General features: G+C 45.1%; 2 protein-coding genes across 3 annotated transcripts; both read left to right on the forward strand.

The window, feature by feature from the left end:
* The first annotated feature begins 8948 nt into the window (after nucleotides 1-8948).
* LOC116187174 (plasmodesmata-located protein 2-like) lies at nucleotides 8949-11156 on the forward strand. Of its 2 annotated transcripts, XM_031515786.1 has the most exons (3): nucleotides 8949-9969; nucleotides 10691-10855; nucleotides 10955-11156. In XM_031515786.1, the coding sequence occupies exons 1-2, from the start codon at nucleotides 9189-9191 to the stop codon at nucleotides 10819-10821; spliced, it is 912 nt and encodes a 303-aa protein (XP_031371646.1). In that variant the 5' UTR covers nucleotides 8949-9188; the 3' UTR covers nucleotides 10822-10855; nucleotides 10955-11156. The 2 variants fall into 2 exon arrangements, with proteins under 2 accessions (XP_031371646.1, XP_031371645.1); XM_031515785.1 differs by having other exon boundaries at nucleotides 8951-9969; nucleotides 10691-11156.
* Nucleotides 11157-11814: 658 nt separating this feature from the next.
* LOC116188774 lies at nucleotides 11815-12636 on the forward strand. The gene has a single exon (XM_031518247.1). The coding sequence runs from the start codon at nucleotides 11815-11817 to the stop codon at nucleotides 12634-12636; it is 822 nt and encodes a 273-aa protein (XP_031374107.1).
* The last annotated feature ends 1914 nt before the right edge of the window (nucleotides 12637-14550 follow it).

Genomic DNA, 14550 nt, shown 5'->3' on the forward strand with positions numbered 1-14550 from the left:
TGAGGACCGCTCCACTGACAAGTAAACGGCACCCCAAAAACGGGCCTACAAGCACCCAGGGACCACCGGGGTCGTGGAACAAGCTTCAGACGACCTTTCGGAACTCTACAGGGCTCCCCGAGGGACGTTTCAATGGTAGCAAACGCCTCTCGGTGAATCTTCGGGGCACGTTCACAGAAAACAGAGATCACAGCGATCCCCGAACACCTCAAGACATTCAGGGAACAACTGGGAAAGCCCGGTCACAAGTCATTAGGTCTTCCCGGGCCAACGGTCTTCGGTCGGGGACAACGAGCCGACGATCTCCCACGAGGCGGAAGGGTCACCGAAATGAACATTGAGGTGCACAAAAGGGCAATCGGGGACCGAGGACGCTCAACTCCACTCCGAATGTCCGAACAGGGCAAAACCGACTCTCGAGGCGCCGAGTCACCCGAACGTTCGTTCACACGACGTATGGCGATGTTAGGCTCATTCAAATCCTCTTCGTTCAAGCATTCCAAATCTATAAATTAATTGGGCATCGGAGATCGGACGCGCGTTCAATCAAGTCTCGAGCTTTTCCCGACTTTTCTCTTAGTCAAATGGGACCCACAGCTCAGCCAAGCCAAGCCTCCAAGCCGCGGCTCAACCCTAAGCCACGGCTCAATCCCTAAGCCGTGGCTCAATTCGGTGGCTCAAACCCAAGAAGCTCCCTCCACCACACAAATTCAAATATCTCTTACACCTTCTTACACATATCTCCCATCCATCACTTCCCATCACTTCTCCTCGTGCTTCCCCCACACTCTAAGTGACATTTCCCCATCCTAACCCCTCTTCAAAAATTCGGCAGCCCCATAAACCCCCTCTAAATCACACTTAATTTCACTAATTTTGCATCATTAGCCTTCTTATATAAGCCTCTTGGGTCATTAACTTAATCACAACTCAATTTCCATTCTCTCTCAAGCTTTCTCACTCTAAGAGAACCTCCAAAACCCTCTCAAACTCCAGCAATCAGCCCTGGTCGTTCAGCCCAAGCACAGCCCCGTCCAAGGCCGAAAATGCCGGAAAACTCAACCGTTTTCCGGCGACCACCATCCAACTCGATCCAAACTTGATCAAACTTCATATCCCACATGTTTTTGACCTCCTAAGTCCATTTCCAACCTTAGATTTTTTATTTGAAGCTCCCAGCACTTCGTTCCAGCTCTGTCCAGATTCGGGTCCTAGGGCATTTTCCCGGTTTCTAAGCGAGTTCTTCCTTCTCGACTTAAGCAAGCTCAAAAAAACTTCATATCCCACATGTATTCGACCTCCCGAGTCCATTTCCGGTGTTAGTTTTGTGATTTGAAGCTTCCAGCTTGCCGAACCAGCTCTGTCCAGAACCGAGTTCCATAGGCATTTTCACGGTTTCCCGGGCTTCCTCGACATTTCCACCACCCCACGACTATGGCGAGTCGTGCCATCACTTTCTAGGGGTTCCTTACAACCCTCACTCTCCCCCGCGACGAGGTGGTCGCGTGCCGAGAGCCGTCCAACCGTGCACCACCGCCATTTCTCTCTTTTCTCCCTTCACAGATTTTTTCCAGTTTTTACCGGTTTTCTTTGCATCTCTCAGGAAAATCGACATGTCTAATCTTCACGAAACCACTGCAGGCATGATCCTCAGTCAGTTAGGAGTCCAATGCCACCGATCTTGCACCAAAAGACCACCGGGAGCCTCCCGTAGAGTTATTTCTTCATCGGGTGCCAGTCAGGTTTGTTCCTCTGGTCGTCTTTTCTAACCCGAACTTTGCAGGAATGCACAGGTCAGCTCGGGTTGAATCTCGCTACGAGCCACCCATCACCGTGTTCCTCACTCAGTTGGGAGTCCAATGCCACCGACCTTGCATCAAAAGACCACCGGGAGCCTCCTGTAGAGCCTTTTCTTTGCCGGGTGCCAGTCGGGTCTGTTTGTCCCGACTAGATCTGTCTTTTTTTTACTAACTCGACTTTGTTTTTGATTTCCGGAAAAGCTACGCATGCTCTCCTTTCAAAACCACCGCAGGCATGATCCTCAGTGAGTTAGGAGTCCAATGCCGCCGACCTAGCGGCAAAATACCACCGGGAGCCTCCGGGACAGCCATTTCTTTCTAACCTGCCCAGTCGGGTCAGTTCCGCCCAGTCGGTTCTGTTTTCTGCTAGCTAACCCGACTTTGTTTTCGATTTCCAGAAAACCTACGCATGCTCTCCTTCCGAAACCACCACAGGCGTGATCCTTAGTCTCTTGGGAATCCAACGCAACTGGCCCCGCGCGAAAATTCCATCCCGATCAACCGGTACAGCCCCGACAAGCCAGACTGCCAGTCCGGTCGGCCAGTCGACCCGACTGCACCGGTTCGGGTCTGTTCGTTCCAGCCGAGTCTCCCGACTCCTTTTGCCACTTCTCCGACTCTTTCCTCGAGTTCCGAGGCTAGGTAACATTTCTCTACGACTTAAATGGGTCCAAGGAGCTCTCTTTCGCCCCGAAATCAGTCGGTTCCCGTATTTATTTTATTTTATTTTATTTCGTTGTTGCATGAGCCGACGCCGTTTTATCGATTCCCTTTAAATACGATATTTGTGTTTGCATTATGTGCTTGTTTGCGCACCCAAGATCATGGCGGCATCGGCTTTATAGAATGTGTGTTATTATCATGTTTGACGATTTACGCATGCAAGAAACGGTCAAAACCGATTCTTGGAATTGATTGTAATCACAATTTTCATTTAATCATTGGTTTCATGTTAATTCGTATGTTAGGTACGTTATTATCGAACAATCATTTCATTGATCCATAACAGTTGAGGTTCGCGGTCTCAATCATTAAACCACTTCACAAACAGGAAACAGGACGTACCATTCGGCTAAACGAACCACTCGGCCTAAGTAATTGGATAAATCGAATATCAACTCGTAAACGCGTCGACGAATCACTAAACGGTGAGAGTGCCCTTTTAAAATTCACAATTTCAAAACATCGAGACACATAACACGAATAAAATTAGTGTCTAGGGAGCACTCGCGCGCTATGACTCGAGTCAAGGCCCGATTTGAGGAGGCTCATGTCTAAGTGCGCGAGTCCTCTTTGGACCTCTTCGTGTCATGCGATCCCAACTTCCACATACACGCCCTACACGTTTTACCGTTCAAAGGGCATGACCATCATTTCGTGATTCGCCGACATTCTAGGCGTTAGGGAGACCGAAACACCTCGATCTATGGACGAAAAAGGGCAACCCGTTCGGGTGCGAGTTTCATTCGTACGGCCCATTCCATTCACTTTCGGTGTTTCTATCTTCCTATTGTAGATTCGGTGGTGAACCTTTTTATTTCAGTTGCAAAAGACGAAGAACCGGATTAATCATGTACTTGACTTAAACAAACATTAGATAATGGATAGGTGGAATATTAGATTCCAATCTAGAGTCAAGATACGAGTTTGGTTAATTCGGTGAAACCGCAGTGTCATCTCACTGAATAAGGATTCTAAAACAAATTCACACATGTAATCGGCTTAGAACCATATTCTAGTCCACCATCTATGTTTGCCTAGGTTAGATACATTGCTTGCTAATCAACCCCGGTTAATAACTGATTAAATCACGTACACTCGACTTAATACACCACTTGTCTGTATTCATCGATAGTTGTCAGTTATTGATTGTATTATGTCAGTTTTATGAGTTTTTTTTCTGTTTTATCCTTGCCTATGATGATTTATTGCGGTTCGGGCCCGAGCCCATAGGTTACGTGTTGCACGGGGTCCAACGTCCCAAATCACCGAACACGAGGTCCAACGCCTCTTAACTCACCGAGCGCGTGTAACCTGAGTGCGGAATGGGATCTAGCCTCGATTCACCGTCACACTCCGAATGCGGCCTATGTGGAAAGCGGATTTGGATTGAGCGCGTGAAATGGGTTTAGATATCACCCGGGAGCTCGATCGGTCCATTGGATACAGTGAGAACCGACCGGTTCTCCCGTAAACCGTTGAATCAATCGGACCCGACCCCCGGCTCCTTGAGCCCGCGTTGCCTTAACTTGTTTATCGGTCATTCAAAATACACGGTGAGCCGGAGTGGAATATTGGCCCGATGCAAACCGATCGGGATCCATTTACTTATTCAGTTATACTTTGTAATTATTCGAGAGAACATTGTGAGGATTTTATTTGTATATTCACTCAGTCACTTGTAAGGATCCCCGATCGGCGAGCGAGAGGTCCGAGTGTCAAACCGGTCAAGTCGGTCTATTATCACCGAGAGATGAGTAAGCTCGAATACTCGCGGTTTCGATTCGCGCAAGGAATCGACCATCACGGTTCGATGAACTGTAACGCTAAGATAGTGAACCGATACCTCGACGCACAAACCTACTCATCTTTCGAATTCTTGGTCCAACTTGATCAATTCATCGATTTTAAGGTGTCAAAACGGGCGAGTCAAGTGCAACCCTAAATCACGCGGTAAATAAACAAGACGGCAAGCCTAACAAGCTAGAGTACCAAAAGGGCGTGCGGGATATAGGCCCGCACGTAATAGAACCCCCGAATTCGGAATTTCCGGTTTCGTATGACCATTGCCTTAGCATTTAGGTGTACCCCGTACCCCTAGACCTGGGTAACTTGCCGGCCCTCGACCTTCGGGTCGTAAAATGGCAAGTGGCGACTCCTTCTCATGCGTGTCCGTCACGCGTCCCCGGGAAGGTGGACACTCCCAAGCCGCGTTTGCTTAGGCGCGCGCATGCATGCCCCGACGAGATTAAATTCGGGTGCGCACAACGTCTATAACCGTGGTTAAAATACGATGGCATGACGGGAAAGGCTCGGAATCTCAAAAGGAGAGACCTTGGTGGGTTCGGTTGCGCCAAGGGGACTCACGGCCATCTTCCTTGCGATGGGGCCGTGAGGCTCCTTGGTCCACCCGAATCCTTAGGGCTCTTCTTCCTTGAGGCCGTGCAATCCCCGTGAGTTATTTCCAAGTTTATCGATTGAATGAGTTAATATCGTTTTGTTGATTTCGTGAATACGGTGTTTTGAGTGTCTCATGTGTTTATTTATGCAAATCGGGGTCGTGTCGACGTCAATTTTGTGAAATGTGTGTTATTCTCACGTGCATATTACATGATGTATGCAAGGGATGATTAGGAATGACGTGAGAGACCCACCGAAACTCGAATCGGGTCAAGGAGCATTCGGCCAATCACCCTTGGGGGGGTGGTCGACTCTCCCGTGACCTCTTTTGGAGTCCCGGTCGGCCTCTTCATCATTCCGAAGTTAATCCTTGGAATTGTTCGTAATTACGCTACCTTTTAATTGTTGTCTACATGCTTATCACTTATTAGACATGCTAGATCCGGATATCGCCCCTCAAAACCGTAACCGCAATGTAGAACGATAATCACCGAAGAACCTCACAAACGGGAAAATGGGACGTGTTATTCGACTAATTAAACTACTTGGACTAAATAATTGGATAAATTGATTATTAATTCATGAGCGCGTCGATGGCTCATGGAACGGCGAGGATGCCCTTTTCCTTAAAAGATCACAATCTCAAAACACCGAGACATGTAACACGAATAGAATCGGTGTCTAGCGAGTACTCGCGTGCTATGACTCGAGTCCGGGCCCAATTTGAGGCGGCTCGAGTCGAGACGTGAGAGTCCTTTTTAGACCCCTTCGTGTGATGCGATCTTCAATTTGCATACGAATATCACAATTTTATCATCCAAGGGCATAACCGTCATTCCGTGATTCACCGATACCCTAAGCATTAGGGTGTTGGAAACACCTCGATCTGTGGGCGAGAAAGGGCAACCCGTTCGGGTGCGAGTTTCATTCGCACGGCCCATTCCGTTCACTTTCGGTGTTTCTATCTTCCTATCGTAGATTCGGTGGTGAACATTCTATCTCAGTTACGAAACATGAAGAACCGGATTAATTATGTATTCGACCTAAACAAACATTAGATAACGGATAGGTGGAATATTAGATTCCAATCTAGAGTCAAAACACGAGTTTGGCTAATTCGGTGAAGCCGCAGTGACACCCCACTGAATAAGAGTCTTAAAACAAATTCACACATGGAATTGGCTTAGACCCCTATTCTAGCCCTCCCTCTATGTTTGCCTAGGATAGACATATTGTTTGTTAATCAATCCCGGTTAATAATTGATTATACCACGTACATTCGACTTAATACACCACTTGTCTATATTCACCGGCATTTGTCCGTTATTGTCTGTTTTTCATCAGTTTTGTCAGTTTTCTTCTGTTTTCCATTTGCTTTTGCTAATTTGTTGCGGTTCGGGTTCGAGCCCATAGGTTACGTGTTGCATGGGGTCCAACGCCTCTCAACTCACTGAGCGCGTGCAACTCGAGTGCGGAATGGGATCTAGCCTCGATTCATCATCATACTCCAAACATGGCCTATGTGGAAGGCAATTTGGATTGGATGTATGAAACGTGTTTTGATATCACCCGGGAGCTCGATCGGTCCAACGGTTACAGTGGGAACCAACCGGTTCTCCAGCAAACCGTCGGTTCGATCGGAGCCGACCCCCGGCTCTTTGAGCCCGCGTTGCCTTAATTTACTTATCGGTCATTCAAAACATACAGTGAGCCGGAGCGGAATATTGGCCCAATGCAAACCGATCGGGATCCATTTACTTTATTCAGTTGTACTTTGTAATTATTCGAGTGTAAATGTGAGGATCTTGTTTGTACGTTCACTCATTCATTTGTAAGGATCCCCGATTGGTGAGCGAGAGGTCTGAGTGTTGAACCGGTCGAGTTGGTCTATTGTTACCAAGAGAGGAGTAAGCTTGAATACTCGTGGTTTCGGTTCACGCAGGGAGTCGACCGTCGTGGTTTGACGAACTGTAAACCTTAGGATAGTGAACCGATTCCTCGACGCACGAGCCTACTCATCTTTCGGGCTCTTGGCCCAACTTGATCAATTCATCGATTTTACGGTGTCAAAACGGGCGAGTCAAGTGCAACCCTAAATCACATGATAAATAAACAAGACGACAAGCCTAGCAAACTAGAGTACCGAAAGGGCATGCGGGATATAGGCCCGCACGTAATAGAACCCCCGAATTTGGAATTTCCGGTTCCGTATGACCATTGCCTTAACATTTAGGTGTACCCCGTACCCCTAGACCCGGGTAACTTGCCGACCCTCGACCTTCGGGTCGTAAAGTGGCAAGTGGTGACTCCTTCTCACGTGCGCTCGTCGCGCGTCCCCGGGAAGGTGGACACTCCCAAGTCGCGTTGCATAGGTTTCGCGCATGCGTGCCCCGACGAGATTAAATTCGGGTGCGCACAGCTACATGATAAGGTCACTGCATGATATCTTCTAATTTGTCCGCTATATCTCCTGATTTTTGTGTTTTTGATTACAAGTAGATTGCAAACACACTTTTAAAATGAACAATTGAGAAAACTTACCTCTTTTCAATGGAATTAGAGAGATCATGGGAGAATCAACCGTCTATCCGAAATAGGGACAATTGTTGCATGGAACAAAAGCGACGGAGAAGGGGTGTGACAGTTTTGGCAACCGTGCAATGTTTGGTTCTTGAGTCGATATGGAAACTTTCAATTTTTTTTCCAGTGTGAACCATTGTATCCAGAAGTCCAATTGGATCCCGACTAATCCACTCATGCTGGGTGGGTCCACTAAGAGATAAAACTCTCCCAACGTGAATTTTCTACATTCCCAATTATTCGAACCCAAGACCTTATTTAAGCGGAACAAGCATTGAACCGCTTGAACCAACTTACGTTGATAAAAGCTTTCAAAATCTTAAATCAAAACTTCATTACAGGAAATCATTTTGATTCAGGAAATTTTTTTTAAAAATTGTTTGAAAACGATTAAATTTTAACTTCTCAACACTAGGTAAAATAGTTTTACTTTTAAGTTACAGTTTAATTAGGAAACAATTTAAAAATAAGAATTAACAAGTACCATTACGAGTCAACGATAGAGAAATTTCTTCGGAATGACTAAGAACAGGTCCTGCGCAACGCGGGGCTGATAGGCTCGTTACAAAGAAATGAAACGAAAAGAAATTAAGCAAAATGAAGAGTTGATATACACCAAATGTTATGCAAGATTATAAGTTTATTTAAAGATTTTATGAACTAATTTCTTTCCCTTCCATTTCGTGTAGCAAACATGAACTTGTAGATATATATTTGATATTTGCACATCTAGCACAAATCATCAATGTTATTTAGTAAATCTCAGCACAAAATGTGATTTAGTAAATTTCCAAATAAATTATACACCTAACGACATACCAGACTAGATTGGGTAATCGCCTCTCATGTTCCATGGTTAAGTAACAGATGAGAGCCCTACTCTCCCTGGTGCAGCACTAATGACATATCAGATTTCTGGCCCTTGAATCAAGAAGATTCAAGTTTAGAAAAAAAGAAAGGAAAGATGTAAAACCCAATAATAAAATGTATCCACACAATCCCATATTTAAAACCCCTTAGAGTCGGTCAACACCTTTGGATTTATCTCATTTTGTGTGTTTGCAGGCGTGCTTACGAGATCGTGGAGATTTATTAGGCGAAGTCTAGATACCATATAATATTAAAAAAAAGGAAAGAAAGATGTAAAAAAGAAAAAAGAAAAACCCAATGATAAGTGAATTATTAACCTTAAGCCAAAAATGAAAAATGAAAAATGAAAAACTATCATCGAAAAACTAAATGAAAAATTAAGATTAATTAATTTAAGCGATTCAACATTTGCTTCTCTTAAATAAAATATCAAATTTGAATTTTAAAAATAAAAAAATTCATATAAATTTTTTTTACCCGTTTAGTGGGCCTATCTAGTTCAAAGTGGTTAGGCAAATCCGTTGGACTTTGATACATGTGGAAAATGAAACTGGTAATATGCACGGAAAAAAGGAGAACCAACGCGGAGAAGCAAAAGAAAGCAAGCAGAGAAAGAGCAGTACTCTGCCTTGCAGTGCGGTACCTATTCTGGCTATCTCTCTGTTTCTTCATCTCCATCACCATCAACATCTCCAGAAGCTCCAAAAGAAAAAAGGCCCCAATAACGAAATCAGCTCGATCAACCCCAAATTCAGAGACATTCCATGTGGATTGGACCTGTGAAACAAAGACAAATTTCTCCTTCTCCGTCACCATGAAATGGGTCTCCCTCTACCTTCCCCATCAACCCCTCTCCTCTCTCTCATTCTCACCATATCCATCCTGTCTGGTTTCCTCCTCATCGCTCCCGTCAATCCTTCCTCTGACTACTCGAGCCTGGTCTACAAGGGCTGCGCCAACCAGAAGTTCCAGGACCCGACGGGGGTCTATGCCCAAAACCTCAAGTCCCTCTTCTCCACTCTGGTCTCCCAGTCCTCCGCTGAGTCCTACTCCTCCGCCACCGTAGGGGAGGGCGGAGAGGCCATCACTGGGCTGTTCCAGTGCCGCGGTGACCTCACTAACTCCCAATGCGGCACCTGCGTGAGCAAGATCCCGAAAATGGCAGGCAGGCTCTGCGGCAAGACGATAGCTGCTAGGGTTCAACTCATCGGGTGCTGCCTCCAGTACGAGGTGGCCGGGTTCAAGGAAGTTCCCAACACGGAGCTGCTGTACAAGGTGTGCGGGTCGAGCCTCGCGAGCGGGGCCGGGTTCAGGGAGAGGCGGGACGCGGCGCTGGCGATGGTGGAGAGCGGGGCAGGGAAGAGCGGGCTGTTCTACACGAGGAGCTACCAGAATGTGTATGTGCTGGCTCAGTGCGAGGGGGATTTGGGGACCGGGGAGTGCGGGGAATGCAAGAAGGCAGCAGTGGAGACCGCGAAGTCGGAGTGCGGAGGGGCCATCTCCGGGCAGGTTTACTTGCGGAAGTGCTACATCAGCTACAGCTACTACCCCAATGGAGTCCCCAGTTTGCCTTCCCCCTCTTTTTCCACAGCAGGACCAGGTAAGATTCTGTCTTCGTGCTTGTAAGATTTAAGGATCCTTGTGCTGTCTTGTGCTGTGCTAAGGACGGACCAAATTTGAGTCGAGAGCGGTGGAGCTTGGGCGGCTACTAGGCAGATATGAATTTCGATTTAGGGTGATGTAGGGTGACGAGTACAAGTAATTTTATCAAATATTGATTATGTAAATTTTCATATAGCGTCAAAACTATAAGTAGCACCTGCTTGTGCTGTGCTGCTGAGTTACTGATTCATTGAGGGTATTATCTTTTCGGTGAGAACACGGGATCACTTGATTCTAGCACGGGGTGCTTCCGGTATCTTTTGTAATAAGGTTACCATTTCTTTTTGTCATCTTTGAATTTTGACTTGTTCGAACGTGATCGGATTGTTTCGTGGGATGGGATGGAATTTCTGTGGGTGACAATGTGATCGGTAGTTCCTTCTTGACCCTTTTTAAAGACCACGAGATATACTTAATGTATCAACTGAGACTAATCTTATTCAGGCACCGACTTTGCCACAATCATGAGATTTTTTCGGTGAACATGGAATCTCTAGTCTTGATTATTAAGCATTCGCGAACAGGGAGGCCCAATAATCCATTGTATTAGAATAGACATGGGATGGATTAATTTATTCATGACATGCCTAAGATATGAGAGATTTTCATATAAACTAATTCATTTCTTGGTTTCTACTATTGATGATGGGCTGGAACAGGTCCAGGGCACAATACCCAGAAGACAGTGGCAGTGGTGGTGGGAGGAGTTGCCGCGGTGGGCTTCGGCATCGTTTGCTTGCTGTTCGCAAGGTCGATTTTCAAGAAGCGCAATCCCTTTTTTGATGATTGATGATGTTCTCTCTTCTCACGAATCTCATTACACGGTTAGGCTCAGATTAATAGATTGGACACTTTAGATATACTTACACATACATATATTTATAGATAGGAACAGCTCGGCTAAATGATTGGGTTGCTTTTAGGGGGTATCATGGAAGGAATGAGTGAACAGGGCGGAGATGATTTCTGGAGATAGCTATGGCTTTTCTTAAAGATGGATAGGTAGGTGTAAACCATTAATTTGTCAGCTTTTATTGTGAAAGCAAAAGCAACTTGGTACCATTGGGCTCCTTGTAAGTTGCAATGAGAAAAGAATGCTCCTATTTCATTTCATTATTATTGTTATTGTTCTTCTTGTTATTGTTATTCTTGTTAATATTGTTAGATATTTCTTTTGTCCTTTCTTGGAATGCTATGTATATTTCTCGGGCGGATAACTTCTTTGCCCATAACATTGTCCGTTGGGCCTCTTTTTGTAATGTTAATGGCCCTATCGCCATCTCTTCCACTCCTCGCTTGGTTTTCACACGAGAGGAAGAGATGTGATATGGTCCATTAATCTTTTGTTACACCTATTATTAATGTTATATCCTTTCAAACAAAATTGTTATTCTTGTTAATGTTTTTTTTTGGTAGTTGTTATTATTATTATTGGACATCATCATAGCACAATTGAGAAATTAATCAATATATATATATACTTGACAACGTACTAACAAATAGAGTTAAAATAGTAAAATCTAATAGAGAAGATTAGCACGAATATTTGTTATTATTTCTTATCATGTACAGTTCATTTATTTTAGTCATATCTAGATAATTTACATACTTAGAGCTCTGTAATTCGCTATATATTTTAATGAATTTCACCTCACACAACATGTGAGGATTCAGTCATTCTGCCAAGTCTTTATGGTATCAGAGCCCTCAACCGAATAACTCCCAAATTGATCGGCTTGCTTTCGCTTATCCTTCTAACTCTCCTATCTCCTTCTCGGCAGTAATGGCTGACAATTCTTCTCCTTCAACCCTCACAGTTCTTCCTTCTTCTTCCTCAAATTCCACTACTCTTCCTTCATCTTTTCCAACTATACCTGTTAAGCTTAATGGCAGGAATTATCTTTATTGGAAAGGAGTAATGACTCATCTGCTTACGACAAACGGATTACTCAACTATGTCGAAGGCAAAGTCACAGTACCGAGCAAAACCAAAACTGCAGCAGATGGAACAATTATGCTCAACTCAGATTTTCTCAATTGGCAGTCAAGGGATAATTTTGCCCTTACCTGTATCATGCTGGTAGTCACGGAGGAAATTGGTGTAACCCTTCTTTCTGCTAAGACCTCTCACGAAGCTTGGACATCTCTCGCTACTGCTTTCCTCACCCAAACTGCCGCACAAGAGAATCTCCTTGATCAACAGTGGCGCGACCTGAAAAAGGGAGATCAATCGATGGCGAAATTTATTGGAGCAGGCAAAGAACATGTTCTACGCTATTCACAGATAGGGAAGCCCAAATCTGTTGCCGAGATTAATCGAAGGATTTATACCGGTCTTGGTCCCGATTGGGAACCAATTGTGCTTGCCCAATCAGAAAGGATGATCGCCATGAGCACTAAGGAACTACAATCCCTTCTGGTCGGCCATGAGGAACGGCGTCTCTATGCGGCGGTCCAGAACGCGGCCTCGGTCACAGCTTCTTCGGCTCCGCTCTCTGGGATACTCGGTGCCCCTCCAATTGAAGTAAATTACGTTGATGGTCGGCACAACCAAAGCGGCCGCAACAAGGGCAAAATCAAGGGAGGAAAAGGAAACGGGAAATGAGGCGGCTCGGGTGCTTCTGGGGGTTCGTCTGATAGTCGAAATGGGCGGAAAATCCCTAATCAGGGAGCGGGTGGAGAAGAAAGGCAAAACGGGTCGTCGGGTTATGTCAGTTTGGGTCAGACCCACGCACGTATTGACCCGCGCATTGGCCCGATCAATCATGGGCCTTATTTCGGTCGGCCCAGTCCGATCAACTCCTTCGCCCGCGGGCCTCTTTCTTCTGGGCCTACCCAGCAGCTTGGCCCAATGCAACATTCTAGGCCTACCCAGCAGCGCGGCCCAATGCAACATTTTCGGCTCAATTTATCAGTTATCTGTCAGATTTGCAACCGAGTTGGTCACACCGCTCCATTCTGTCAGTTCTCTGGGGCTCAAGCTCATTTGGCCTATGGATCCTCTCCGACACTTTCTGACCCAGACTGGTATATGGACTCGGGAGCCACACATCATGTGACTTCAGATTTTTCTAATCTCAGTGTTCGTGATGATAATCAGAGTTCTGATCATCTTTTTGTGGGTGATGGTAAATCTCTTCCAGTTTTAGCTTCTGGTTCTTCTACTATCAAACTCTCTTCACGACCTTTACATCTGAATCACATCCTTTATGCTCCTAATATTTCCAAAAATCTTATTTCCATATCCAAATTTGCCAAAGATAATACTTGCTTCTTTGAGCTTCACCCAGATTGTTTTATTGTGAAGGATCGTCATACTCACCAGGAGCTTATGCGTGGCCCAGTTAAGAATGGACTCTATTGTTTCCACTCGAGAGGCAGGCGCACTGACCGCCCTCAAGCTCAAGCTAATCTCTCTGTGTCCGGGTCCAGTGTCCTATGGCATCAACGTCTTGGTCACTCATCTTTTCCCATTATTAGTCGTGCCTTACGTACTTCTTATTCCCTTAATAATGATCATATTGGTCATATCTGCCCTGCTTGTCAAGAAGGAAAGATAATAAATAATTCTTTTCCACCTACTCTTCATAAAAGCACCTCTTTATTCGAACTTATTCATACCGACATTTGGGGTCCCGCACCAATCACTTCACATACCGGTCATCATTACTATATTCACTTTCTTGACGACTATAGTAAATATTCCTGGTTTTATGTTATCAAATCTCGGTCTGATGTACTTAATGTCTTTCGAGCATTTCGTCTTCAAATCGAGAATCTCTATGGACATCGAATCAAGTATTTTCAATCAGATGGTGCAAAAGAGTTTCTCTCTGCAGATTTTCAATCTGAACTGCAGAACAATGGTATTTTTCACCGTATCTCATGTCCTCATGTTCCTCAACAAAATGGTTCAGCTGAACACAAACACCGTCACATTGTTGACATGGGTCTCGCATTACTTTCTCACTCTTCCATTCCACCAAAATTTTGGGATTTTGCTTTCGAAACAGCGGTGTACCTTATAAATAGGTTACCTACAAAATCCCTTACTTTCAAATCTCCTTATGAGATACTTCATGGTTATCAACCCGATTACTCTTCCTTACGGGTGTTTGGATGTCTTTGCTATCCATACTTACGTCCTTACACACGTCATAAGCTAGAACCTCGATCTCAACCTTGTGTCTTTCTTGGATATCCTTATCACTATCAGGGTTATAGGTGTCTGAATCCCACCACTGGTCGTATTTTTTTATCTACTCAAGTTGTTTTCGATGAGTATTCTTTCCCTTTCAGGACAGGTGCGCCTATCTCGGTGGATGCTGGTCGATCCTCTTCTAGCCCTGCATTTGCTACTGGTATGTCTAGCCCCTCTTCTTCCAGTATAACTTCCTCTTCTATTCCTATTCCATCATCTGTATTGATTCCACTTCATGAGTTTGGTGGATCTGCCACCTTACCTACCGAGTCACCCAATCCTGCTCCCGAGATTCATGACCAGTCTACGGATCTTAGA

This window comes from Punica granatum, chromosome 8 (assembly GCF_007655135.1).
Source record: "Punica granatum isolate Tunisia-2019 chromosome 8, ASM765513v2, whole genome shotgun sequence".
NCBI lineage: Eukaryota > Viridiplantae > Streptophyta > Magnoliopsida > Myrtales > Lythraceae > Punica > Punica granatum.